This window comes from Aegilops tauschii, chromosome 2 (assembly GCF_002575655.3).
Source record: "Aegilops tauschii subsp. strangulata cultivar AL8/78 chromosome 2, Aet v6.0, whole genome shotgun sequence".
Lineage (NCBI taxonomy): Eukaryota > Viridiplantae > Streptophyta > Magnoliopsida > Poales > Poaceae > Aegilops > Aegilops tauschii.
Window position 1 is genome coordinate 434,942,567 of NC_053036.3, and position 27,616 is coordinate 434,970,182.

At 48.1% G+C, this 27,616-nt stretch overlaps 4 protein-coding genes and 1 long non-coding RNA gene across 5 annotated transcripts; 2 read left to right on the forward strand and 3 right to left on the reverse strand.

Annotated features, from left to right (window-relative positions):
* Positions 1-11,781: 11,781 nt before the first annotated feature.
* Positions 11,782-12,282, reverse strand: LOC141041095 (uncharacterized). Its single transcript, XM_073507208.1, has one exon. The coding sequence runs from the start codon at positions 12,280-12,282 to the stop codon at positions 11,782-11,784; it is 501 nt and encodes a 166-aa protein (XP_073363309.1).
* Positions 12,283-15,093: 2,811 nt separating this feature from the next.
* Positions 15,094-15,729, reverse strand: LOC141041096 (uncharacterized). Its single transcript, XM_073507209.1, has one exon. The coding sequence runs from the start codon at positions 15,727-15,729 to the stop codon at positions 15,094-15,096; it is 636 nt and encodes a 211-aa protein (XP_073363310.1).
* Positions 15,730-16,270: 541 nt separating this feature from the next.
* On the reverse strand, positions 16,271-20,021 carry LOC141041714 (uncharacterized). Its single transcript, XR_012202947.1, has 2 exons — positions 19,736-20,021; positions 16,271-16,664 (listed from the first exon to the last, which is right to left on the reverse strand). It is a non-coding gene; the product is annotated as an uncharacterized lncRNA (long non-coding RNA).
* LOC109741102 (uncharacterized) lies at positions 17,771-19,178 on the forward strand. Its single transcript, XM_020300173.4, has 3 exons — positions 17,771-17,780; positions 17,872-17,912; positions 18,019-19,178. Exons 1-3 carry the CDS (start codon positions 17,771-17,773, stop codon positions 18,844-18,846), a joined length of 879 nt encoding a protein of 292 aa, XP_020155762.3. The 3' UTR covers positions 18,847-19,178.
* A 2,399-nt stretch (positions 20,022-22,420) lies between the features above and the next one.
* Positions 22,421-25,671, forward strand: LOC109741111 (protein FAR1-RELATED SEQUENCE 5). The gene is made up of 6 exons (XM_020300187.4): positions 22,421-22,594; positions 22,691-22,858; positions 23,449-23,713; positions 23,829-24,518; positions 24,633-25,087; positions 25,184-25,671. The coding sequence occupies exons 1-4, from the start codon at positions 22,566-22,568 to the stop codon at positions 24,408-24,410; spliced, it is 1,044 nt and encodes a 347-aa protein (XP_020155776.1). The 5' UTR covers positions 22,421-22,565; the 3' UTR covers positions 24,411-24,518; positions 24,633-25,087; positions 25,184-25,671.
* The last annotated feature ends 1,945 nt before the right edge of the window (positions 25,672-27,616 follow it).

Below are 27,616 nucleotides of genomic sequence, written 5' to 3' on the forward strand. Positions count from 1 at the left end.
AGACACTAAATCCTTCAATGAGCTTGCAAAATGCTTGCATTAGCTCCCTCATTAGACACTATATGTTCATCACCAGGAGCATGTAAAATGTTTGCATCTAATCCTTCATTAGCAGTCTGTTCATTAGACACTTCAGGCTCAAGAACAACATGAGCTTGTATGTTGCACCGAAAACTTGATTAGATACATCAGATTCAGTCAGTTCAGTATTGATTGGGGGAGTTATAAAATAAGTAGAAATTGGTTTCATTTTCTCATAGATTCCCTACATACAAGCAGTTTTACAACACCGTCAGGTTTAACTATTGGCCAGAAATTGAAGAGTTGAATTAGATATAATCAGGGATGTGATGTACCTGCTCGTTGCGCATGCTACTCTTGCAAGTTGCGACTGTCCGTTTGCGCAAGCTCGATGCCATGCTCGTGCTGCCGCCGCTGCCTCCCACGCAGGCTACACCCAGGGTTGGATCTTCATCTTCTTGTCCTTCCGTTCGCTTAAAGCCCAGCGACCACCCTCCAACGAGGGCGCGAGGAAGTGTTGTGTCAGTCTGTCCAGCGGCGGCTAGGTTAGGAGCGAACCAGACTGGAGGCTAGAGCGAATGAATTGGGATTTTTCCTGCTGTCGATCGATATGGGAGGCGCTCGTTTGGGCTGCGAGCCTGCTATAAGGCCTGCCTTGCACTTATGTTATTGGCCCATCCAAATTGAAATATTTTTCTTCATTTTTTACATTGCCTGCTCGTGCGTTGGGACGGAGAGAACTAGCGTGGGCCAACCTGGATGACTCAAACTAGGTGCACACTTTCCAGCCACCTGAGGCGGCCGCCCATACCAGCCCCTATGGTGGTGTCGCCCCTTTTCGCGTGTATGATTGAATAGTGAAAAATATTCCAGTGGCGCTTTTGATTTACCCACAGAATGGTTGAATTGCTTGTTTCTATGAACTGAGTTCGCCAATAATGTGAAGGATGCCAGTCTTTTCATCCTATTGTAGATTGCTTAGATCTCGATATGCCAAAAGTAATCGCATGAAATATACAGTAAAAGCCAGTGTGATGTGTGTGGCTACAACTAGTCTGACTACACGTCCTCATATAACATATCAAGGACGCACCATCTTACCAGATTAACCATTCGACTTACCAATGCAGTGTGGGAAGAAAGAAGTATTGGGACTGCGTATCCAAGCAATTGATGCCATGGTACTCCTTCGTACAACCTTGTAAGCGAAAAAGAAGTTGCAGTGTGCATGTACAAAGAACTAGCGTAAGTTCAGTTACCTGCTTCTCGGAATTTTAGTTAGCCACTTATTGCAAAATTGTTCAATTACGTTGCTTGGCTTAATTTAGTTTGCTACTGATTACATAATTCCATAGCCTGTTAATCATATTGTAGACTGCGCCTATCTATGTGTTTGATACTTACTGTTAAGAATTACCTGTTTGCCTTAACTTAAATATCTACTTGTTTGTTTAACTGCTTTGCTGCTGCAACAGCGGGTTACAATGATGTTAATAACTACTTTTCAGCATCCATTGAAACTCTTTAATTCCTTGTTTGTTTAACTGGTTTGTTGTTATAACTCCCAGTTGAGATGTTTTGCTAGCTTCAACTTTTCTGAATCCAATCGGAACTTTAATGGCAAAACAGGTTAGCCCAAGATCAAAGAGCGAGGTCCCCATGGACGTTGCATCATCCCACAGCAGTGGCACCGGCCCAATCGTGCATTATGAATTGCCAACTGCTGATGCTCTAGAGGCTAAACTAGTGGTAGAAAGAGATTCTGTTTCTGCACTTAGAGATGAAGTTGACATGTTGAGGAAGCAAACAGCACAATCACAAGCAGTACTCAAGACAACCATTAAATATTTGGTGGATTTCAAAACGAAGCAAGCTGAGACTGACCAGATTGTTAAGGTCCTGAAGGAAAAAAGGAAATTAAATTCCTACTTGGTAAATCATAGGTGAAATGTTCTTTCCATCGTTGAATAACCTTTGTGTTGTCTGTTCATGTAATCAATCAAACCATTTGTTTTAGAGATCATGTAATAATTGTTTTTTTTGTTTGTAATTTTATTTGAGCACAAGTCTGTATTAATTGATAAGACTCAGAGACATTTCATTTGGATTGTTGCGCCAGACCTACAAATATGCCAATCGGGCTGAATGTGCATTCAACAATAGTAGTAGTATAGATGGACCATAAGTGGCACGCATCGGAAAGGGCCAAGATGCTGGCTAAAAAAAGGATGTTGTTGTAGCCAAAAAAAGTACAGCGGCCTGGCTTATGTATGTTAGTTGATATTATTGATCCATATACTCTATAAGTGTTTATATGTCTGTTAGTTCTGTACATTCTTGGTTGATTGACTCGGTATTTGAATCTTGATACATCGCTTGTGTACATATCCAAATGGGAGTACACATTATGCTGCGTGTGACATTTGAGTTGGACATGAAGTGTTCCAAATATTCGAATTCACCTTAAACTGGATTCTAGCTTCTGAATTTGAGTATCGGCATTTGTAAACCATATTCATATATGACAGTGGAATACATCTTTGTCGTCCTTTTGAAGATATATAAAAACACATAGAATGATTTATAAAGATTCATATAGGAATACAAAATGGATTCGAATTTAGTTGCCAGGGTAAACATGGATGCTTATTGTCCCAAAATTCGAAAGAATCGGCAAAATGTCCACTCCCAACGGCTGCCCGAAGCCAAGTGTTTGGGAGATGGAAATTACTGTCTACCCATTACACGTACAATCCATCGGCCCGATTTCCACTGCTCTAAATAGGGGTAGGTTAGTAACTTCAATTAGACATGACACGACCGCCTCTGAGCCCATTCCGACACGGTGGGCGTCAAACATGGGCGGCAAAACACATTTGATTCAAGCTTGTCCGAAAGACCTCTGTTTCTCCCTCCATTCCCCATTCATACACGGTGGGCGGCAAAACAAACTCGACTCGGCCGAAATCGATGTAGGCAAATATTTTCAATAGGGGCAGGTTTGTAACTTCACTCAGACGTGACACAACCGCCCTACCTGTCAGCCCCGTTCATACACCGTGGGCGCCAACCATGGGTGCCAACCACCCTCTCCTCGCCCGAAATCGCTCTGGGAAAATATTGGCGAGATGCGAGATTACCGTCCTATCCCCAACCGACAAGACGTCCAAATTTTAAATGGGGGCTAAGTTCGTAACTTTCCCATATTTCAGACAGGCGCGTCCCAAAAACATGGTTCCCCGTACCTCTCCCTCCATTTTCCCATTCATACACCGTCCGCGCTAGAACACCCCATCCCCACACCAGCCTCCGTCCGCCACCCCATCCATCGCCGCCGTCCTCCACCACATCCATCGCCACCGTCCTCCACCATGCCGGAGCGCCTACCAATACCGCGTCATCCACTGCTAGAGATGGACGTTTCTCATCCACGGCGACGGGCCAATAGCCTTGCATCGCGTCCTCTCGCTTCATCGGCGCCGTCGTCCTCTTTGCCGGGGCCGCTCACACGACCTTCTCTTCCACCGCAACGGGACTTATCCCCCGATGCACCCGTCTACCGTCGCAGATCTGCTTCAACGCCACCAATAGCCATCGCACCCCCGATGCCTATACGGCGCCGCAAGAGAGGTGGTACTTCATATCTCCTCAACTTTTTGATCTCAACCAGAAAATAGATCTTAACTTGGTTACTCTACTTTCTTTTCAGCTCTTAGAATTTAGTTCTTAGTTCGAAGCAAACAATGGATGCTAAATATCATTTCTCCGGTTTGCGGCTTCAAATCTGCCATGGCACAGCCATAATACGGTTTAATTGATCATGCTTAGGGTTTAATTGATCATGTTGGTTCCGTGGTGGTTTCTTTAATAGAAATCGGAGGGGAAACCCTCTTTTGATAAAAAAATATGCTTAGAGTTTCCCCCTTTTATGATCACTATACGATCAGAATACGTGCTTCGTGTCATAATAACACTGCTCCACCCATCAAGCTAAACAAGCTTAGTTGTTCAAATACGAATCTGATATTATTAAAACAAAGTTGTTTAATTGGTCAGCTAAATGTTCCTAAATTAGTTTCAAAAATGCATGTTCGCCGCTCGGGTGTGTATTTCTACAGGGTGCCCACGGTGGGCCGGCCCACCCTGGGATTTTGGGTCGTCACAGGCCCCGATTCCCCTCTGTTCTGCTACGCGCTTCCGATCTCTACTCGCCCCCAGCCGCCTGCCTCGCCGGCGACTTGCCGTCCCCGGACGGCATGACTCTAGGAGGAGACGCCGGACTAACAGGAGGCCAGGAGCCGTTCGCCCAACAGCGTCACCGCTGCCCGGGCGCGCCGCCGTGCCTACCTTGCCAGTCCGTTCAGGGCTCAGGTGTGCAGCACCCACCAAGCCAACCCGATTTATCCTGAGATACGTCCTCAACACTCAGCAGCCACTCCTCATCACCCATTTTCTAATTGATTCATTACTCATTAGGCAGGACTGTCATTAGGGTTTGTTGTGTGCTCAGTGCTACCTACACTTAATGGTTCAGATGTATTTCGGTAATCTTTAATACCTCTAAAGTTCACAGGGTTTTCAAAATTCCGGCCCTCGGAACAGACACTAGTCATTTTGGATTGTTGGTCGTAGTGACATTGACCCAGATTACTACTGCAAGCCAGGTTTGTTGACAATTTTACTTGTCTTTCTTACTCATTCGATATAATATCCAATTATTCACGTCGATTAGTTGCAAACAATAAGTGCTAGACAAACTTCTTCATTCGGATTTTGGACGGTCTCTTACCGCAGTTACAATTCTGCATACTTGTCCTAGTAAGCTCACAAGTAAATGATTGATTCACTGCATCTATGCTTGCCTTGTCATATTTGTTGTCAATATTCTTTTAGGGTGGACCACCCTGTTTCTAAATACTAGAACCATAGACATGAGTGAATAGTATTTCTCTATGTGATCTCTTCCATCATGTGTGGGCAACGAACACTGCATTGTATAGAAAGAAAGTGTCATTTCCAGCTTTTACATAGGTTTCGATCTTTTACATGGAATACAATCTGCCTACTTGCTTTGTGTCGCACTACCAACACTCCACCCTTGAAGCTAAACATTATGCCACTCATGATTGCTTAGTTTATTTGTTCAAATACGAATTTCATATGATTCTAATGTTCCTACTTCAGTTTTGAAATGTGTGCCTGCCTGTTATAGAGACATAAGGGGTTTGTATTTCTGTGTGTGGTCTGGTCAGCACGGTTGGGGGGGTGAACTTTGCATATGCAGGGGTTTATAGGGAGACACTCTTCGAGTTGAATCCGCAATGCATTCCATAGATAATCTGACTACTTTTTATGTTTTCATGAATCTCAGATTCTGAACAGCAACATAATGATTATGAGCTTGCGCGCATGAAAAGAATAAAGCAGAACAATGCCATGGCTGTCAAACTTGGCATTAAGGGACTGAAATCAAGTCTGGATGCAATGCAATGCAAACGCTCTCCACCTACAGATTCATGCTCAGAATATGATCCTAACAGTGATTCTGAGCTAGAGGGAGACCTAAGTCAATGTAGCTCCCTAGTGGAGGAGTCAGAGGAAGATGCCCTATCTTATTCACCCATCAAGGTACTTGCTCTGACTTTCCAAGGTTACATTGCTCGCACATATCTTGCAACTGATGCTTTGCATTGCTTCTACTTTGTTGAACTGCCATTAGCTTAGTTTACACATCGTGTATGTGAATACACCCTGCCTATCCATTTTCAGTACATATTCCATCTGTCATCATACCATATTTATCCATTCAAATGTTGTTCTTGTGTATCAGACGTTCAAAAGGAAGAGGGTGATTGCTGATTGTGGAGGAGCACAAGAAAAGTATTTGGAAAAGGTAGTGGCACCTGATAAATAAAATAGCCCATTAGGTGTAGTTGCAATATCACCTGACCCACAAAACACCCCAACTCTAGCAGACTCTAGCCCTACTACACTGGTCATTTCTGATGCCCCAACTCAGCAGACCCCAACTGCAGCAAACAACATGATTATGCCAGTTAACATAGCACCAGTTGTACAACGCAAAACCCCCATTCCAGCAAAGAGTACACCAAATCCAGTTGCCAAATCCCTTTTCGAACCAGAGAGAGCCCCAATTGCAGCAAATCGGACCCCTGTTCCATTTCTTCCCAGTTTAGAAGACGGAGCTTATGTTGTTGTCAGGAACTTTGTGCGCATCTTTCCTTCATGGAAAGATTATACCGCAGACACAGAACAATTTCTAGTCTTCCTCCGCAACTTACGCGTAAGTAATGTACTAATGTTATTCATGGTCATTACTGCATATGTTTCTGCTGACAGAAGACACAAGATTTCATTCTTTTAAATAGGCGAGGAGCAAACTGGATTGTGATGATGAGCAAGGGTTGGTTGCGCTTTTTAAGCACTCGTTGATGAAGTATCGTTCCTACCTGAGGCAAGCGCACTTCGATGGCAAGCCTCTGAACGAAATTTCTGTAAAGTCTCCGGTGCTACATTTATCCGACGGTGACTGGAATAGTCTTGTTACACATTGGTCTCGGCTGCAGCGTAAGGTACTGTCTATGATATCACATCACAATTTGAACTACATTTCTGCATTTGCCTTAATGTCTCACTTGTACGAAAACTGTTAGCAGAAGAACATTCGTTCTCAAGGGACCATAGAATCTCGCAACTATACTGCACACTGCATTGCTCTTGTGAGTACCTCTTGCCCTATATGACCATACTTACTTTCATAGCTGTTTGATTATGTAGCATCACTGCACATGTTAGCCTCGTAATCGTCCATTTAGTGGACATTATAAGATCCGTATGGACTCTTACATAAATTTAGAATCAACCCAATGCTTTTGAAGAGGTTTAGCTCTGCAGTCCTCTTGTAAGGACTGAACGTGGTCTATCACTGTACTTACATTAATAGCTACTCCCTCCGTCCCATAATATAAGAACGTTTTGTACAGTACACCAGTGTTCAAAACACTCTTGTATTATGGGAAGAGGGATTGGTTCATTTTGTAGCATTCTGTATCTTATCTCCCTCGCCCACCATTTACTAAAAAAGATCAGATCTATATTTAATCTTACCAACAAGTAGAATACACAGACAATGCCAGTGCAGAAGTGTAGCCCATTGCTCTTGTCAGTACATTTTGTCCTGTAACGCTTGTACTTCCAGGGATTGGTAGTTGATTATGTAGCATCAATCTGCATCTTATCTTCATTATCCTCTATCCCTTCCAGTATTATCATATCTATAATTACTCTCTACAAAATGTAGAGTACAGGCAATGCTTATGAAGAAGATTATGTGCTAAAATTCTTGAGTTATCCTTCCCTTGACATGGAGAAGGGCATTATAAAGCCGGTGTTAACTGTTAATGTAAGTCAGTCCTTCTAAAGCCTTTATCCTCAACTGCTGTTTAATTTGCTCATACTCCCTATCGTTTACTGCTATTTAGTTTGCTGTTTCTACCAAAATGCATGTTCGCAAGAACCGTAAGTTCTAAGTTTTACTTGTAAAACCAAATTCCTTATTCATACCATGCACATTACTTAATACTCCCTATATGTATGCTTGTTTTGTGGATCTATAATCTAGTGTGTGGTGAAGCAGCCCACGTTTGCACCTTGTCATCTCCTGTTTTATCTTACTGATGTGGCTGATGATATGAACAACATGCCATGCACATTATCCAAAATAGATACAATGATTTTCTTTGCCCTTCATCTATGCTTGTTATGTTGACATGGTAATCCAGTAGTGTGGTGAAGCTCCCCGCATTATGAACAATGCCAAATTATGCTATTGATATTTTGAACTTACTCTTTATTTTCTAATTTGAAATTGGATGGAATTGACAGCACAGTTATCATCTTTGTTTATACACGTGCAAAACCTGTCATCTCTTTGCTTTGTTTCAGGGTGATATGCCTGATGGCATGCACAAGTCTGCTGAAGGTTATGAGACAAACCCAACATATATTGCAGCAAAGAAGGTAAAACATCTTGAAGATAGCGAGACAACCCCAAAGTCTTGTCTTGATGCAGTGTTCACGTTACTTGAGACTAACAGTCAGACAAGCTCACAGAATTCGTTGTCTGAATCAGTTCGAGTTCTTCAGTCCCAAGTTCTAGCAGAAAGGCATTCTGCAACTCAACTTCGACTTGAAGTCCTATCTCTAAGAAAGATTGCGGAGAACACGAATGAGAACCTCATTGCTAAACAGCTACACCTGGAAGCTATGATCGACATGCTAGGCCGGTCTCATAGCCTTGCTCAGCAGCTTGCGCAGCGGTTCCCCCGCGAGGCTAACCTTTCTTGAACTGTCTTGGAAGTGGTCTCGGTTCAGTATTATTTTGTTACGCTGCAATGGTGCCCAGTTTTTGTAATCTGCTTCTTCGTTGCGCTTTATGATCACTGGTGGCGAACATCGATGCCCAGTGGATGTAATATACCTTAAATCCTTTATTGTATAGTGTAGGTTTATTCTTAGTTACTATGCCGTAATTTCTTTATTGTATAGAGTAGGTTTGTTCTTAATTCCTACTAGTTACTGCCATCATTCGCTATCTGAAAAAAAATCAGATGTAGTCGACCGGGCCAAAACATTCGACTCTAACGAGCCTGGTTTTTAGCGGGCCACAATTGGGCCGGCCTGCGTCTTTCTTGGGCCCGAATGATTGGGGCCTTTTCACACATTGCGCCAGGCCCAAACTTACACCGGCCTATATTTTAGTTGGGCCTTTTGTCGACCCAGCGCTTAGTTTGGCCCAGGTAGCGTTGGGCCATTAACAGGCTGAATATTGTACTGGCCTGTTACGGCCGAGATGAAACCACGGGCCTTTAGCAGGCCAAAATGCATGTTGGGCCTCAATTTTCACTAGTCGTCGACGGGCCTTCAGCAGGCCGAAATGTAGACCGGGCCTTTTTGGGCCCAGTTAGCTCACGGGCCGTTACCAGGCCGAAACATATCTCGGGCCTTAGTTGGCCCACTGATATCATGGGCCTTTAAGAGGCCGAAAGCTTAGTACAGGCATCAACGGGCCGAATTACGCGACAGGCCTTTAACAGGCCCAAAGTCACGTTGGGCTTAACTGTTGCCACCTTTAGCACGGGCCGTTAGTGGGCCCGATGTCCCGTCGGACCATATATGGCCCATGGGCAGCACGGGCCATTCCCAAGCCGAAAGTCACACCGGGCTGAAATGGGCCCATGTCTACATCAGGCCTCTAACAGGCCGAAAGTCACTGGGCTGTAGTTGGGCCCAAATATTCGGCGAACAATTAACGGGCCAGATCTGGCTTCGGGCCGCAAATGGGCCCAAATATTGGGCGAACAATTAACGGGCCAGATCTGGCTTCGGGCCGTAAATGGGCCCAAATATTGGGCGAACAACTAATGGGCTAGATCTGGCTTCGGGCCGTAAATGGGCCTTTATTAAGCAGGTCGTTATTGGGCTGGCCCACTAGTACCTGATTAAGTACTACGGGCCTTGACTGGGCCGGCCTTTTTAACCTATATGGGCCTCTGTTGGGCCCAACCACGTGTCGACGTATCATAGGCATGTCTCCTCCAATGGACGGGCGACATCTGGCCCACTGACGAGCTGACAGGTGTTCCCTTTGGCCAATCAGAATTTTACACGTGGAAATTTCCCATTGGTCAGGGCTGTTAACGGGTTATCGGATCCAAAATCCGACCCGATAGCTTAACGGCGTTCCGTTACGGTGGATGCCACGTGTCGGTCACCCTTGACGAAAGCACTTCTGTGACACGCGATTTATCGTCATGGAAGTGGACACTTCCGTGATGATAATTTTGGTAATGTCATGGAACACTTCTACGACAGCACAGGTATGACTATCTTGATTCTGTCATAAAATCGTCATGGATGTACATGCATGACAAAAAACACGACCTACTGTGACAAACACGTATCATCACGGAAGTGTATTTTTTTTGTAGTGGAGCGACGCGATGAATTGCGGCTTGATGTCGGCTAGGATCAGGTCGTTTGCTCGCTCCACCTGATCGTTCGACTGGGGGTGCGCATGGAGGCTAGGTCAAGTTGGATGCCGGAGACAGAGCAGAAGCGGGCCTACGCGCTCTTGGAGAAGTTGGTGCCATTGTCAGTGATGATGTTGTGGGGAACGTCGTAGTGGACCGTCGTAGTGGACCGTGATGTCTTGGATGAACTTGACGGCCATGGGCCCGTCGAGCTTCTTGAACGGCCTTGCCTCAATCCACTTGGTGAACTTGTCAACAGCCACCAACAGATGTGTCATGCCGCCTCGAGCGGTCTTGAATGGTCCCACCATGCCGAGGCCCCGGACGGTAAAGGGCCATGTGATGGGGATAGTCTCGAGAGCCACAGTCGGCTGGTGGTTGCGCATACTGAAGTGTTGGCAGCCCTTGCACTTGAGGACCAGCTACTCAGCATCCTTCAGGGCCCTGGGCCAGTAAAGACCGTGGCGGAATGCTTTGGCCAGGAGGGCCCTTGAGGTGGCGTGGTGCCCGCACTCGCCCTGGTGGATGTCGCATAAGATCTTGAGCCCCTTGTCCAGCTCGACGCAGCGCTGGAAAACGCTGGTTGTGCTATGCTTGACGAGCTTGCGGTTCATGATGTTGTAGGCGGAGGCCCAGCGTTCCACTTGTCGGGTCGCGGCTTCGTCGTCGGGGAGTCCCCGCTCACCAAAAAGGTGACTATTGGCTGCACCCAGTATGGTCCCTCCACCACCGTGAGGACGGCAGCTTGAACGAGGTCTAGAGCAGCAGTCCCCGAGCCAGAGCCGGCAGCCCCCAGGGCTAGTTCGGGGCCGGCAGGCCCTGGGACCTGGACGACAGTCCTCGAGCCAGAGCCAGGAGCCCTCAAGCCGGGTGTGGGAGGCGGCAGGTCGGCCGGGATGAAGATGGACTCCGAATCAGGAGACAACTTGATGGAGGGCTCGCGCAGGTGCTCAAGGGAGACGCCAATTGGGATGGCCTGCCGGCTAGAACCTAGCTTGGCCAGCATGCCGGCCACCTCGTTCTCGGCCCGAGGGACATGGAGGAATTCACAGCCGTCGAAGCCACCGGTCATCTGTTGGACCAGGTTGGACCAGGAAGCAGTAGCTTGCCATCTTGGCGTCCCTCGCGTCCCATTCGCGAGAGACTTGCTGCATCACCAGGTTGGAGTCGCCGTAGCATAGGATGCGCCGGGTGCCGATCTCTTTGGCCACCCGGAGGCCGTGAACCATGGCTTCATACTCGGCAACGTTGTTGGAGGCAGCGAAGTGGATGTGCAGCGCGTACCGCAGTCGGTCGCCCTTGGGGGAGGAGAGCACGATACCGGCTCCCAAGCCAGTGCGCATCTTTGAGTCGTCGAAGTGCATGCGCCAGTGCGTCGAGTCGGGAGCCGACGGAAAATACTGGGTCTTCGCCCAGTCAATGAGGAAGTCAGCCAAGGCCTGGGACTTGATGGCGGTGTGGGGCTCGTAGAGGATTGTGTGGTTGGCTAGCTCGATGGCCCACTTGGCCACCTGGCCGGATGCATCACGGCAGCCCATGATTTCGCCAAGGGGAGCCGTGCTCACCACGGTAATGGTGTGGTCCTGGAAGTATTGCTTCAACTTCTTGGTGGCAAGGTACAAGTCGTAGCACATCTTCTGGTAGTGGGGTAGTTCTGCTTGGAGAGGGAGAGGACCTCGCTCAGGTAGTACACAGGGCACTGGACCGGCTACGCCTTGCCCTCCTCTCGGAGCTCCACCACCAGCAGCACCACGCTGACCACGCGGGAGGTTGCCGCGATGTACATCAGCAAGGGCTCCTTCTTAGCCGGCGTGGGAAGGATGGGTGCGGTGGAGAGCATGCGCTTGAGGTCATGGAAGGCCTCATCCGCCTGGTCAGTCCAGTCGAACACCAGCGTCTTCTTCATTAGCTGATAAAGGGGCAGGGCCCTCTCCCCCAGTCGGCTGACGAACCAGCTAAGAGAGGCCAAGCAGCGGTGAACTTTTGGACATCGTGCAGCTGAGCAGGCTTGCTCATGCGCTCGATCGCCTTGATCTTCTTCGGGTTGGCCTCGATGTTGTGGCTCCAAGACGAGGAAACCAAGGAGTTGGCCAGCTAGCACGCCGAAGATGCACTTCTCTAGGTTGAGCTTGATCTGGAACCGATGCAGGTTGGCCATCATCTCCTTGAGGTCAGTTAGGAGGGTGAGGTGCTGCTTAGTCTTCACCATGCCATAGAGAAAACCGATACTGCCTGTGCGACGGATTTGATGAGCACTTCTTTTCCTCCCGAGGATAAAATCTTTTCCATCCACCCTTTCACCTTGTTCCAAACTCTTTCCTTAAGGTATCTGAATGCCCTGTTTTTGCTGCTTCCAACATCTGTAGGCATACCAAAATATTTTTCAGACAAACTTTCATTTTGAACATTAAGGATATTTTTCATACCATCTTTCACTTCCTGCATGCATCCCTTACTGAAGAAAATCGAGCACTTCGATAAATTGATTTTCTGCCTAGATGCATAGGTTTCCAACAATGAAGATACCAGAGTAGCACCCTCACTACTAGCCTTGACGGACAGCGGGCTGTCATCGGTGAAAAGTAAATGGCTTACTAGCGGAGCCATTTCTGCCACTTTGATTCCATTGATTGGCGATGACTAATTCTGACTTTTAAGGAGGCACGAAAGGCCCTCTACTTCCAACAAGAATAGGTAAGGTGCTATCGGATCCCCCTGCCGAATTCCCCTTGTAGGTGTGAATTGCTCCAGTTTCTTCCCATTAAACAAAACTGAGAACTTAACTGAGCTCACCATCCTCATTATTGTATTAACCCAAACTGGTGCAAAACCCAATTTGGTCATTATAGCACGCAAATATTCCCACTCCAGGCGATCATAAGCCTTCATCATATCGAGTTTCAAAGCACATAAACCATTATTCTTTGACTTATCATGTTTCATAAAATGGAGGCACTGCTCGTAGGCCGAGATGATGTTATCAGTAATGAGCCTCCCCCCAACAAAGGCCGACTGCTCCTCGGATATGATCTCTGGAAGGAAGATTTTTAATCTATGTGCCAAAACCTTAGAAGCAATCTTATAGAGCACATTGTAAAGGCTTATAGGGCGGAACTGTGTCAGAAGAGTTGGGTTCGTTACCTTAGGGATAAGGACCAGAATTGTATCATTCAACTCATCCACTTCTTCTTCGCCTCTTAGGATTTTTTAAGATAATCAAAGTAATCTCGTCTCCGCACATGTCCAAGTGCCTTTGAAAGAAGTGTGCGGGGTAACCATCTGACCCTGGCGCCTTAGTAGAAGCCATTTGAAAGAGTGACGTCTTCACTTCCTCCTTAGTATATGCCGAAGTCAGCTTTTGATTCATCTCATCGGTCACCCTACAAGGAACAACATCGATAACCCTGTCCATGTTTGATGTACCCTCTGAAGTGGAAAGGCCACGATAAAACGTCGTAACCATACTCTCCATCTCATCTGCGTCCGCTGTTGTGGTGCCATCTTCCCTTAGAAGGGTTTTTATTTTGTTCTTCAGACGCCGTCTGTTGGCGTGCAAGTGAAAAAAAATGGTGTTTTTGTCTCCTGCCGCCAGCCAGGTTATGCGTGCCCTCTACCGCCACATCACTTCTTCCCTATGATACAACTCGACCAAACGATCCTTGATTTTTACTTCTATTCGAGTCCGTTCTATCCTGCCAGGATCCGCTTGAAGCCCTTCCAGCTCCAAGTTCAGCCGCTTAATCTCGGCCTTGACATTACCAAATGTGGATTTGTCCCATCATGTAAGGCCCTTTGAAAGAGCATTAATTTTCGCACGCGGACCTACAACAATAGTTGCGCCAGGTCCTTGCCAGTGTTGTTGTATTTCCTCCTGAAAGCCTTCATGGGACTCCCACATGAGCTCATATCTGAACAGTTTATGATGGCCCTGTTGCACAATCTACTGTGGACAGGTGGACAGGAGTATCGGACTATGATCGGATGTGGCTGCCACTTTGTGTATGAGCTCAGCTTGCGGATGTAGGCTGCACCACTCACCGCATGCTAATGCTCTATCGAGACATACTCTTGTATATGTGCCTCCTATAACTCTCTTCTCAAAAGTCCACTTCGGTCCCGAGAAGCCTAGGTCTGTCAGCCCGCAAACATCAATAGCTTCCCGAAAACCAAGCACATGCGTCATACTGCGATGGTTGGCACCGTCGTACTCATCTAGCCTTAAGACTTCATTAAAATTCCCAGTACACATCCATGGTCGATCACTCTCCGAAGATAGAGAGCGTAACAGGTCCCATGTCCTTCCTCTATCTCCGACCTTGGCTTCTCGATAAACGACTGTCAACCTCCACTGCGTCTCACCCGTCAGAGTAACCAAAAGTTTCCAACTTTATTGCATTATTCCAGAAAATACTTTATTGCATTATTTCAGAAAATACCAAGACCACCACTTATACGAGAGCTACTAACAGCATAAGAATTATCATAGCCTAGTGTACTTGCTAAGCTTTCTACTCAAACTTCTGACAGCTGAGTTTCTACTATGCAAAACACCGTCGGAGCAAATTGCCTCGCGAAGCCACGAAGCTCTCGAACTGTCTCGGGTTTGCCTGCCCTGTGATAGTTCCAACAGAAAATACTCATTGAGCCCAGCGGCGCTCCTCGTGGGAGCCTGCCAACTCGCTCTGTGAGTTCGTCGTTTTCTTGGGTGACGTCCCCTTCTTTGGTTTCTTCCTCTCACGAGGTGTGAGGTATGCAGGGGGTGGAGGCGGAACCGAGCCCGTGTTCCCCTGCTCAGCGACTTGTTATGGCATAACCTGTGCATGCACGTCCCCATGTTTCTTTTCCATGTCCGTAGCAGGTGCATCGTCAGAGAGATCAAGCTTTTTCCTTGCTGATGGTTCTGATTGTCCCGGCTGCTGCGGCCGGTCATCTTTCTTCTCCACTGGGTCAGCTTTCAAGGGGCTTTTAGCAGTATCATGCAGGTCTTCCTCCTGCAGTCCCGCCTCCACGTCTTCCACCCCTAGCTTTCCCCATGCGTGTTGTTCCACCTCTGATCAAAGTGGAGTTGTTGTTGCTGGCCGAACTGATTAGACGGGAAGCTCCTCCTTGTGGCCAACATCCATTCCCCGTATTCAATTTCTTCAGGACCATGGATGCCATTGCCGCACTCCTCTAGAATATGTCCCATAATACTGCAGACCTCACAGAAGTATGCGATTTTCTCGTATTTAACTGGAAGAAGTAACCTTTCTTCTCCTTTTATGTTCAGAGGAGTAAAACGAACCAGAGGTTCAGCAACCTTGATCTTTGTGCGCGCACGCACACAGTTGCCCTCAAACACACTAGAAGGATTCATCTCAACACTCTTAACCTGGTCGATTCTCCGTGCTAGCTGATCCAGGATAGGCTCCTTACGATAAAGCTCTGTGGTGTCATGGATATGTGCCCACACGTGCACACGATCAAGCTCGACCGCATTCGGTTTACCTCTTCCATCATATTCCTCGATGATCACCATGAGACCTCTGAAGATCCAAGGACCTTGGTGCATAACTCTATTCCAGTCACCAACACAAAACATCTGAATGACAAAGAGGTTGCCATCGGCCTTGCGGATCTCAGGGTCATAAGCCAAACGCCAGATGAACTTCATCATGGCCTTGAAAGATTCCGCACTAAAGGGTTTCTTAGTGTTGACCTTAGCAACCGCAAGCCAGCGGGCCTCTTTAGCAAATTGGGAGATTTACTCATCCCCGACGATCACATCGTCTAGTTCAGATTCCTTGAGCTTCATATTCTTCATCGCCGTCTCCAAATCGACTGCGGTTTTTCCCTCCCTTCTGCCCCCTAACGATCCTCCAGGGACTCCGAAGGATGAGGAAGCTGCCATCATTGTCGATCCAAAACCCTAACCCCCGCACGCCGTTCCCGACGGAGGGGAAGACCAGGTCAGGGGATGGGAGGAGTACAGGAAGACCACAACGGCGAAGTAGAGTCGCCGGAGTAGAAAACCCTAGGCGGGGCCGCTCGCAAGCGTTTGTTTTTTACTTGTCGCGAACTTACACTGCACATTCTGGATTAGAAGATCTGGGCCGGCGTAACACTATAGCCCATGACGGCCACACATGGTCAATTGGATTTCACGCACCTAAAAAAATCCCCTCAAAAAACCTCAATAAAAAAAGCAAGCAGAGCTGTTTCTCTCTCAAAAAAAGCAGAAATGTTGGGGAGCTTCAGCGAGTTCTGAATTACTATTTCCATAGTTAAATACTGCAATGTACATCTCACGCGGTTAGTAGTACATAATACAACATGCCCCCTCTTGGTAGGGGTCAGCCCCTTGCATTCTCACAATGTCATCACAGGGCTTAGTAGTGAAATAACTTAACGGCCATTCAAATTTACTAACCAAACATAACAATATGCAAAAGACTTCAACATCTAAAGCCAGGAGCACAAACGTATTTTGAACTAGTATTGTCCATATGGCAGCTTGAACTGCACCTGCATCTCAACCCTCCAAGTGCCGCCCAGACAGAATCAGGTTTTGTGGAGTTGGTTGCAGTAATTCTGCCATCTACCAAGACATTTCTGCAAGCAAACAAACTTGCGTTGAGCCTGGCATCATGTTCCATACTCTGGTTCTCACACGTAAATAATTCTGCTCTAACATATAAAAAGTTTCTAACTCGTAAAGATTCAGTTACATTTTTAAAGAGTTTTGACTTTCTCATATGCACATGGCAGTTAGCAACAAATACATGCCAAAAGCAAATGAAACTGCTATATCAGTCATGTGTGGTGATGTTCAAAGGATGATATTTTCGATACAAGATGCACGCAATAGCAAAAGAGCACTGTTTTCTTCTACAGAACAGAAACACAAAAAAATTAATCACCACTAAGTTTAATTCCTCCTTCCTTGCCAACTACAAGGCCAAAACAAAGTCGATTCCAATAGCATGCCACCTATAAACCATGGCATGATGCTCACATAAGCTAGACACTGCTCAATGGTATTGCACCAACATAAACCAATGTGGAAATAATAAAAACAACTTCTACTGCACATGCATGGAAAAGCTGACGAAGTTATATCGATTTTTGCATGAGAACAGCACAAGTTAACTTGAAAATTGTGAAAATTATATAAAGAATTTACCCAAAGCTGAATCGTTTCAGCATTACTGAACAAAAACAATAGAGACACTGAACGAACAATATCAGCTTATTTATGCTGGTACAAGATCAACTTCTTTTGTTGACAATCATGTTCACATGTTTTTGGCTACATATAATCCCAGGCTTCAGGTTAATATTCAAGTCAAGTGAGAATTAGGCTCACGGACTAAAATCAGGAGCTATGGTATCTACTCCCTCCGTTCCTAAATATAAGCTTTTTTGGAGATTTCAATATGGACTACATACGGATGTATATGGACATGTTTTAGAGTGTAGATTCACTCATTTTGCTCCATATGCAATCCATATTAGAATCTCTAAAAAGCCTTATATTTAGGAACGGAAGGAGTAACTCATTGTGGAAATTATAAAAAAGGTTTATCCGATCAAAAGCTGAATTATTTCAGCCTGTTACTAGATAAAACCAACAATAGAAACATTTAATGAACAAGAATAGAACTAAGTTATTGTGTCAGCGAGTTAATTGCACAGAAGTACCACAATTGGGGCATCACATGCAGATTGGTACCACGATTGCTAATTTTTACGTGTCAGTACCAGCATTGCTTCAGACTTTTGCAAAAAGTCTAAACCGTGTATAAACACGTATTGACAGCGTATCTGACTGGCGGGGGCCACCTGTCAGGCGCCGACGTGGCAATTTTTTTACAGAAAACCCCTTTACTTTGCAAAAAGGATCTCCTTCTCCACACCTTCCGCCTGCCGCCGTTGCTGGTTCGCCGGGACTACGCCGACCTGACAGCCTACTTCGCCGAAGCTGCCGCTCGCCCGCCTGGCCGACCTCCTCATCGCCACGCTCGCCGACGCCGTGCCCGAGCTCGCCGCCGGGCCCGGGGACGGGAAGAAGGACGCCGTCGCTGTCGCCGCGCACCTCGACGCGGGGGTCGCGCTCCTCGACGCCTGCAACGCCATCGCCGCCCGCGTCGACCGCCTCCGCCGCCGCCGCCTGCTCTCCCGCCTCGCGCTCCACCTCGTCTCCTCGTCGCCCCCGAGCCCGTCGTCCCTCAGCCGCGCGCGCGCCGCCCTCACCGACCGCGACAGCCGCGGTGTTCGGGCCCCTGCCCTGCCGGCGCTCCCTTCAATCCCGTTCGTCGACCCGCCCCGCGGCGGCGGGGGACAGCAGATCGCCGCCGCCGCGCGCGTCGTCCTCGCCGTCAACGCCGTGTCCTCCCTCGCCGCGACAGCCGCGGGCACCATCCTCGGCGGCGCCAGCACCACCCGTGACCCCGCCTTCCCCCAGGTCTCCGGCGACCTCCCGTGGGCGGAATCCTTCAACGCGGTCTCCAGCCAGCTCTCCGCCCTCGCCAAATCCGCCACCAGCAACGAGATCGACGCCGCGGACGAGGCCGTGGGCAAGCTCGCGGCGGCCCTCGACGGCGTCAGCGAGGGCGCCGCCCCGGAGGAGAAGACGGCGACCCGCGCGATGCCGACGGGGGAGAAGACCGAGGAGAGGGAGCGGATGGGGAAGCGGAACGGGTCGGAGAGCATGTGGAACGGCGACCCGCCGTCGCCGGCGCCGAGGTACACGAGCGCGCCGGGGAAGAACGGCTGGAGGCGCAGCGCCTGGTAGTCGAGGAGGCGCTGGCACTCCGGGTACGCGGTGAGGAAGATCTGGAAGCCCCGGTCGAGCAGGTACCCGTCGACCTCGTCGGTGGCGACGCGGCCGCCGACGCGGTCCGAGGCCTCCAGGAGCGTGAACGGACGGAGAGGGAGGCCAGGTGGGTGGCCGCGGCGAGGCCCGCGAGCCCGCCGCCGACGATGACGGCCTGCTTGCCGGCCTGGTTCACGTTCGCCGATGTCGCCGCGGCGGAGACGGCGAACCGGAGGGTGGCATGGCGGCGGGGCGTGGGAGGCGCGGGGACGAGGAGGCGGGTGGCGTGGACGCGCACGGGGACGAGAGTTTAGGGGGTTTTCTGTAAAAAAATTGCCACGTCGGCGCCTGACAGGTGGCCCCCGCCAGTCAGATACACCGTCAATACGTGTTTATACGCGGTTTAGACCTTTTTGCAAAAGTCTGGAGCAATGCTGGTACTGACACGTAAAAATTAGCAATCGTGGTACCAATCTGCATGTGATGCCTCAATTGTGGTACTTCTGCGCAATTAACTCTTGTGTCAGCACTCATTCTACTTCTATTGCTGACAATCATGTTCTCCTGTTTTTGGAACATATGATACCATCGGTGCCTCCACAGGTAATACTGAACTTTCAAGATAATCAAGTAATGTGGGCCTGACTTTGTATTAACACGCACATGAGAGGCTCGGAGAGTAGAAAGCAGGAGCGTATGGTATCTAACTCATAGCCATATCTATAAATCTAATAACTAGCTAGTTCAGAAATTAATCAAATCCATACAACAGACACCTTATAGAAAACAAAACAAGAGATGCATTACCTGCTAATTGAGTAACCAATCAAAAAGATACACAGATAGCAAAAAGAAAAATGTAAATCACCTATTCAAACACATCTTAGAGATCTTGGCTGTTCACATTTTCAGATTCATCATCTTGTCCGTCATCGCGAGCGTCAACTTCAGTGTCTACAAGAGAAAGAAATCTATAAAAAAATAAGCTGGATCAACAAGAAAGAAAAATAAATATGCAAACACAAACAGTTTAATTATCCTTTCAACGGAAGGTAAAGTAGATGAGATTATCTATTAGCGTTGGAAATAATATGTGATGAAAGAGCATTATTATATCTGCAGAGGATGCTTAGCTTAGCAGGGTAAAGTCATCTAAAGATTTGATTCTTACTTGCTGTCGGCCTCGTACTTGCTGTCGGCCTCGTACGTGGCGGCGGCGCCCGTGGATGCGGTCTGCTTGCAAGCAGTCATGTCTGAGCAACAGATGAGATCGGCGCCAGGGGAAGCCAGGAATCGAGCGCCCGAGTTGAGGGGTTCCGGGGAAAGGAAACGAGAGGGAGACCAGAGGCGAGCTGCAGCTAGGGCATAAAAGAGATCGGGCCAAGCGCCTCTTTGTCCTTAGGTCAGGCAAATATTGGGCCAAATACAGCCAAGGCCTTATGGCTCTCTCTGTCAGGAAAAAAGTAAACAAATTGCGGCCCGTTTTGACCTTCAGAGGCCTTATTACAATCTTGATAAAACTTTATCACACAGATGTACGTGCGGGCTGCCGGGCTGTAAATTTGGGATATCGGATTGTGCGCGCGGGCTGCTGCAGATGGACCGTCAGATTGGCCATCGTGTTTTTTGCATCTCGAAAACCTCTTCGTCGCTTCAGCACGTAAAAAAACTATTTTGACGCATTTTTTTACTTTTTCCATCTTACTTTAATTGGTTTTTCTTGCCCTCTGTGTCTGCTTATGTTATACGGAGTACTATATACGTGACGGAGTTCATATTTTCTCTCTCTGAATTGGAGATTACCCTCAGCCTCTGTATATTCATTTTATTAATTATTTACATAGACTTTACAAAGTAGTACATCAGGTAGTCTGAAGCCACCATTTTAGCAACAACTGTCGCTACTCCCATTCACTTGATGAAAGGATGCCGATAGTCCGAGTCCAATACCAAACAGACATCGCACCAAAGCCTAACGATTAAAGCCGGAGGCCCCAACCGAGTTACATACTGTGTTTCGGGTACAAACTGGTCCGACACATTCTTATGGGTCATCGCCGCCGTCTTCCACCAATCCATCCTCAGAGCAAAAACTAACGCACCGACCTCGTTAGACCTCTCTGCCATCGACGCCACCATGACACCAGACAGCCTCCTCCTCCTGCGCGAGTCGATCTCCGCGCATCGAACGCCGAGTCTCCACTGCGCCATGCCGCCAAGATCCCTGCCATCAATAAGTAAGATGGAACACCACTCCACCAAAGAAGCCTTCCATTGGTCCCTCGAGTATGTGTACATCTCCAAAAATGACGACCCTAAGGGGGAAACGACACCAGAGCGCCGCCGTCATCCGATCTACTGATTTAGGGTTTCTCCCGGAGTTAGCGGACAGAGGTACGGAGCTTCTTCACGGCGATGCCTTCTAGAAGGTAACAACAGAAAATTGTGCCACCATCGCCGGTCTTGGTAACAAGCCGAGAACGAGGTTTTCACCCAAATCCGCTCGACGAACCTCCATCTCGCATCGTGCGCACAAACCGCCACCGATCTCCGCTGCCGCGGAGCGAGCAAGCCACTCTGGCCAGATCAAATCTGACGGAGGGCCAACGACGCCCGCAGCCGACCAATCCACCAAAGCCCTCCACGCCGCCGCCGCCGATCCGAGGTGTCGCAATGCCGCGGCCATCCGCCGCCGCTCGCCGCCGGGAGCGAGCCACCGCCGCGGAGGCTTGGATCCGGAGCACACTTCCGCTCACCCGGGTGCGCGCCACCCTCACGCGCGAGAAGGAGAGGCTCCTCCGCTACTGCCGTCAACCGCCCGGGCTTAGCCCGGCGGCTTCCTCCAGGCGGCGGAGGGGAGGGATGGGAGGGGGAGTGACCGGCGGCTTCCTCCAGCGACGGCAGAGGGGAGGGATGGGAAGGGGAATGACCGGCGGCAAAGGTTTGGGCTCCTCGGCCGCCCGCGCGGGGGCGGCGGAGAGGAGAGGAAGGGAGGAAGCAGCGGGCGGCGGCGGCGCTCTCACGCGACGGAGCTCATAATTTGCGCTTACGTCATACGCGACGGAATTCATAATCTGCGCTTATGACATAGGCGACGGAGTTCATATCTGAGCCGGAAGGCTAGCTTGTATATATATGGCGAAGAGTAGGGGGCACCAATCCAAGTCCAACACCCTTTCCTCGACGGTCGAAAGAAGACGGCGATGGCAGCGCTCGCCGCTCGCAAACATGCTCCGGTTGACCTGGCTCGGCTTCACCCTTGACGCCGCCTTCCGTGAACCAAGCATCTTGGGCGCGATGATACAGTGGCTCTTGCTTGGAGTGCGGATTTTCAGAGGCCGAGCCACAGGCAGGCCGGTATCGTGGACGTTGGTTTGGGCATTGGGATATGCAGCCCCGTCAGTGTGTGGCAGGCCTATGGAGTGAAATACAGCCCACGATACGGCTAGCGGATTGTAGGCATATTGTGTGCGGCCCATCAGAACTGACTGTGCCCCCGTGTCATTTGCTTGGACCAAGGTCAGGGCCCATGACCAGTCGTTCGAAACAGCACATGTGAGAGAATCTTCTCCAACACACCCCCTCGCACGCCGGGGCTGCGTTGGATAAACGAGAGCCACATAGCGGGTCGTCTCCCCCGTCCCAATCTGCATCAGTTCGTCGAACAGCGGCGGCCGTGCTGTTCTGTCGCCGGCCGGATGTCTACCAATGGCGTTGAGGTTAACAGGTACGTTTTGTTCCCCTCTCCGGCAAACAGCCATTTGTAGAAACTGGCATTGATTTTAGGTATTCCTGACTGATTTGCGGCTCCGTCGATTCACAGGATGTGTGCTGCGCCCGGGGCGATGAGCAGTTCTTTCTTCCCAGTGGAGTCACAGGATTCCATGAGCGTCCTAAACGGCGCTGTCTGTGCCGCCGGCTGTGCGCGGCCGCCTGTGGATGCAGGGGTGGGCAAGGTGTGCTCTGAAGCCACCAGCGGCTGGACGCGCAGGTCAGTGAAAATCAATCACCTCTATTTCTTTTTTGTCTGTTGTTCTGCAATCTTAAATCTGGACCATTTCTACGTTCTTAGGCATAGAAACGTGCTGATTGGTGTATGCGTGGTATATGTTGTTGTTTGGGTTCACTAACGAGGCACATTATATTCGGATGTAGCGGCGAAGCAGTTTATTTCCATATTTGTTAGGTTCCCAGGCACGTAAAATTTTGGCAGTGAGCTATGGGGTTTACTGTTGCTGAAGTTCATGAAGCATTAGAATTTGATTCAGGCTGGTCTGGACGGGTTGTTTAGTTTGAGAGAGTCTGTACTACTGATGTGTTCTCAATGCATTTTTCTAGGTTGGATTGCATAGTTGATTATATTTATGTGGATGCCAGTTGATTAGTCTACATGATGCCGGGAGCTGTTTTTGTTGATTTTTTAGAAACTGTGAACTGCCCGTGCCGGATATGATATGCATGTTTGTTAATGTGTGTCGTGTCCCGCCGGCTCTTTATATGACTATTAGTGTACTTTCAAAAATAACAAGGTACTCATTAATTGTTTCGTGTGTGTCGTCTCATCCTGAGATGCTTATGCAGGGTCAGGGTTGGAAAAGCTCCCGAGGAGAGGGAGATGAATCCGAACAGGATATCAGCTCTGGAATTGTCTGTCCGTGCTTATGCAGAGAAGATGGATGGAACTGTTGTGTACCCAAGCATTGGGACAAGTTTTGACTCGTTGGATGAAGCTTATGAATTCTATAATCTGTATTCGTGGGAGTGCGGGTTTGGTGTTAGACTTGCCAAGAGCAGATTGAATGTTGAAAGGAAGAGATGCATGCAAGAGATTGTGTGTGCTTGTGCGGTATGTTAATTGAACAACTGGCAAATTTATTCGCATCCTAAGCTGTCTGATTTGTTCTGTCATTGTGTATCTTGTGCGACTGACGGCATTTCTTCTTGTCGTTTTATCTTTGCAGGGGAAACCGTTGAGGGAAAACAGCCGCTCGACCAGGTGCGGATGCAATGCCATGATTAGGCTGCTGCGGTCGAACGACAAGGGCTGGTATATAGCAGAACACAAGGATGATCATAACCACCCGTTGTCGTTGACCTGTGGCCAGAAAATGCATTGGAAGTCGCATAAGCATATAGACAGATACACAAAAGATCTAGTGAAACAGCTGAGAGACAACAATGTGGGGCTGGGGAAAGTGTTCAACATTGTTGGAAGTTTTTTCGGGACAGCGGATAAAGTGCCATTTACCAAGAGGTCTTTGAAGACTCTGTGCCGAAAGTTGAATAGAGAACAGTCTGACATGGATGCAGTCAAGAGGATGGCGGTTCTAGCTGAAATGAAAGCTAACGATCCTGACTTCAATTACATGGTGCAAGTGGATGGGGAGAGCAGGGTAAAGACACTAATGTGGGTAACAAGCAGAGGTTTTGACCAGTACAGGTGTTTCGGAGATGCAATCACATTTGATACAACTTACCGTACTAATCTTTATGACATGCCGTTTGGGTTGTTTGTTGGTGTAACAACCACTTCCAAAGCATAATTTTTGGTGGTGCCATGATGAGGGATGAGAAGGAGGACACGTTCAAGTGGATTTTTAAAGAGTTCATCCGTATGGTGGGCGGGAAACACCCACAAACAATCATAACTGGTTAGTATCCCTCTCGAGCTCTGTTTTTTTGCCACTGGATACATGCAGCTGTTTCTGTTGTACAGATAGTAGAGTTCTAACCAACTGATTGTGGGTTCGACTGTAACAATGCAGATCAAGCACGTGCGATGGAGCTGGCTATCGAGGCTAAATTACCAAACACAGTACACCATTGGTGCAAGTGGCATGTTCTGAAGAAAGCAAAGGAGTCGATGGGTGTGTTGTGGAGCAAGAACAGTGACTTTAAGATGGAGTTCCACAAGCTAGTCCATCACATGATCACAGAGGAAGAATTTGAAGCTGGTTGGCAGCAGATGCTGGAAAGGTACTCCCTGAAGAAGCATCCATTCTTGACGCAGATATATGAGGTGCGCCATAAGTGGGCAAAGCATTTTAGAGGAGTGTTTTGTGCGAAAATGACTAGCACACAACGGAGTGAGAGTGCAAATCACATGTTGAAAGGTTACATGCCGCCAGGGTGTCCTATGCACCTGTTTTTGAAACAATTTGAGAAACTCCAATTTGACAGGGAGTCGGAAGAGAGCTTCCAGGAGAAGAGAACATTGTTGGTAATTGTTCCCTTTGCAGATGCTACAGATTATGTGCATTCTGTCTCATGATAAAGATTTTGCCAATTACTAATATGTGGTGTGTTTGTTTTGCAGAATGGTGTGTCGCTTAGAAATAACCTGCCACTAGAGAGGCATGCTAGCAAGGTGTACACGAGAGCTATGTTTGAGAAGCTCGGTGAAGAGCTGTATAAGTGTGGTGCACATGTATTGGATGAGATTGTACCAAGGAAGGTTTACAGATCAACACATGTAGATGCTGCAGCAAGAGAGAAATGGAGTAAGGTTGAGTTCACAATCGAAGTGGATGATGAAGAGAGTTTTTTCAGTTGTGAATGCGGCATGTTTGAACACGCTGGGACCAGTTTTGGCATAACTACTTCGCAACATCGGCGTGCATGTGGCGTTTCCCCTCTTGGGAGCCGGTGCCGGCTTTGCTGGCTTTGCTGTGGGACATTCCTTAGAAGGGAAGCCAATTAGATTGCTCACTGGCAGCTCGGTCCGTACCTGTTGAGTTGCGAATATGGTCATTGCATGTCATGAATGAAAATGATTGCATTTCCAATAAGTAATCTATTTTAGCACTTGGGGGGGGACCATTGCACCATGGAAGGAAACTTCACCCGCACCAACATTGACTGTAATTTTTTCCACCATCTTCTTCATCGCATCATAGTTGTACAGACCTATCCGCGGTGTTACACCTCGCAACATGTTTAGAACGCCTGGATCAAGACTATCTAGTACGAAAAGCTGTGATACAAAGCCCATTAGCCAAAACAAATGATCATATGAATCTGAATAACATCAAAAAGTACGGAAAAAACATTATTCATGAAGATCAAGAAAAACAGAGTGAAAAATACCTGCAGGAACAGATGACAGCCAACTATGTGGACAGTTGGGTTTCTCTTGGACACAGCTGCTTTGAACTTCCTCACAGCTTGGAACAGATGCTTCAGTACATATCCTCCCCAATTCCAATCCTTTATCTTGCTGATATCATTCAGTGCAGCCCAAAAGTCTATCGATATATAATCGTGCTTAGCAGTAGGAGCAAGTACATGACCGACTACAAAAATAACAAATGCAATCTTGAAACAGTCCTTCTCTATCTGTGTGGATGATTCTGTGATGGCTCGATTTAAGTACGCCTCAGCCGCTTTAAGACTGTGCGTGCCTTTTTCGCTAAATGATGCAGCCACACGCGTGTACTCAATACATGCTTCTGACGGCTCCACGCCTTCACCTTCTATGACTGTATTGCCACATGGGATGCCAAAAACATAATTAAAGTGTCGGTCACGTAATTCAAGCACACCTTGGCCCTCTAAATTTATTATGCTGGAATCTACATCAACCCTATCCATTAGGTAAGCGATGTACTTAAGGCTGGTCTTCTGCCATGATTTGAGCTCTAGCATTCCATCGAATCCGGTTTCCTTGATTAACTGTCGCTTAAAATCACTAAACTGGCCTATGACCGAACCAACTTTGAGCAAAGAAAGCTTGCGCGTAAAGCACGGCGTGCCTGGCAAACCTGATGAACCACCGGATCCATCACAGTCGCTATTCCAATCTTCAGGTGACTGCTCACTGTTCTCTACTCGATTGATAACCATAGCTGCTTGAATCCCACTAAATAAATCGGAAATCTTCACCCTCCAAAACTAAGGCCCCTTGAATAGAAATCCTATATGATGAGAGCAAGATCTAAGAACAGTGAGGAGCGAGCATTACAACCGAACATGTAAATGCTGGAGGTGCGGTCGTGGTGAGTACCTCTTGCTTACTCAGGCTGTTACCCCGGCTGACTGACGGAGGAGGGTAAGCCTCGCCGCCGTCGACCAGCTCCACGGCGAGGGGGCTGTTCGTCCGCCTTTGCTCCGTCTGGTGGATTCTCCTTGGGCGGCGAAGAACAGAGACACAGGTCTGCCTTGACTCTGCCTGAGGTGGGTGGGGCGAGGTAGATGACAGGGAGGAGGGGTGAAAGGGCGTAGTAAATTGTGTGACGGGACGTCTCGGGGGAAAGCGACCCGGCCTGGACGGATGGGTGCTGTTCCACGAAACCTGCACCTCGCGTTTATCCGTCTCGCTAATTGAGTTATTTGGGTTAAAGTAAACATATCAGCGTGATGCCGATCATTTTTCTGTGTGCATAAAAAACACTGATCTGGTAAATGATGCTGACTATAAATTAATCCTGACTACGACAAGCCTTGCAAAACTTGTTCCACTTTATCTAACTTGATACGCACATGAAAAATATCGTGCCATGATGGCAGGTAATTTTTGTGAATACGTAATTATATGGTAATCTAATACTGCCAATGTGTCAAACAACATCAATTAACCTGGGAAAAAATGTGGGCGAACCTGAACGTTTGCTGGACGGCAGTGGTCCACGTCCTCACTTGCTAAGCCTGTGGTAGTCCATGACCAACGCTTGCATGCACGGCATGCATGTCTCCACGGCCCGAACAAGTTCCAAACGGAGGCCGCCCATCAAGTACATGCCAGCTTTTCCGT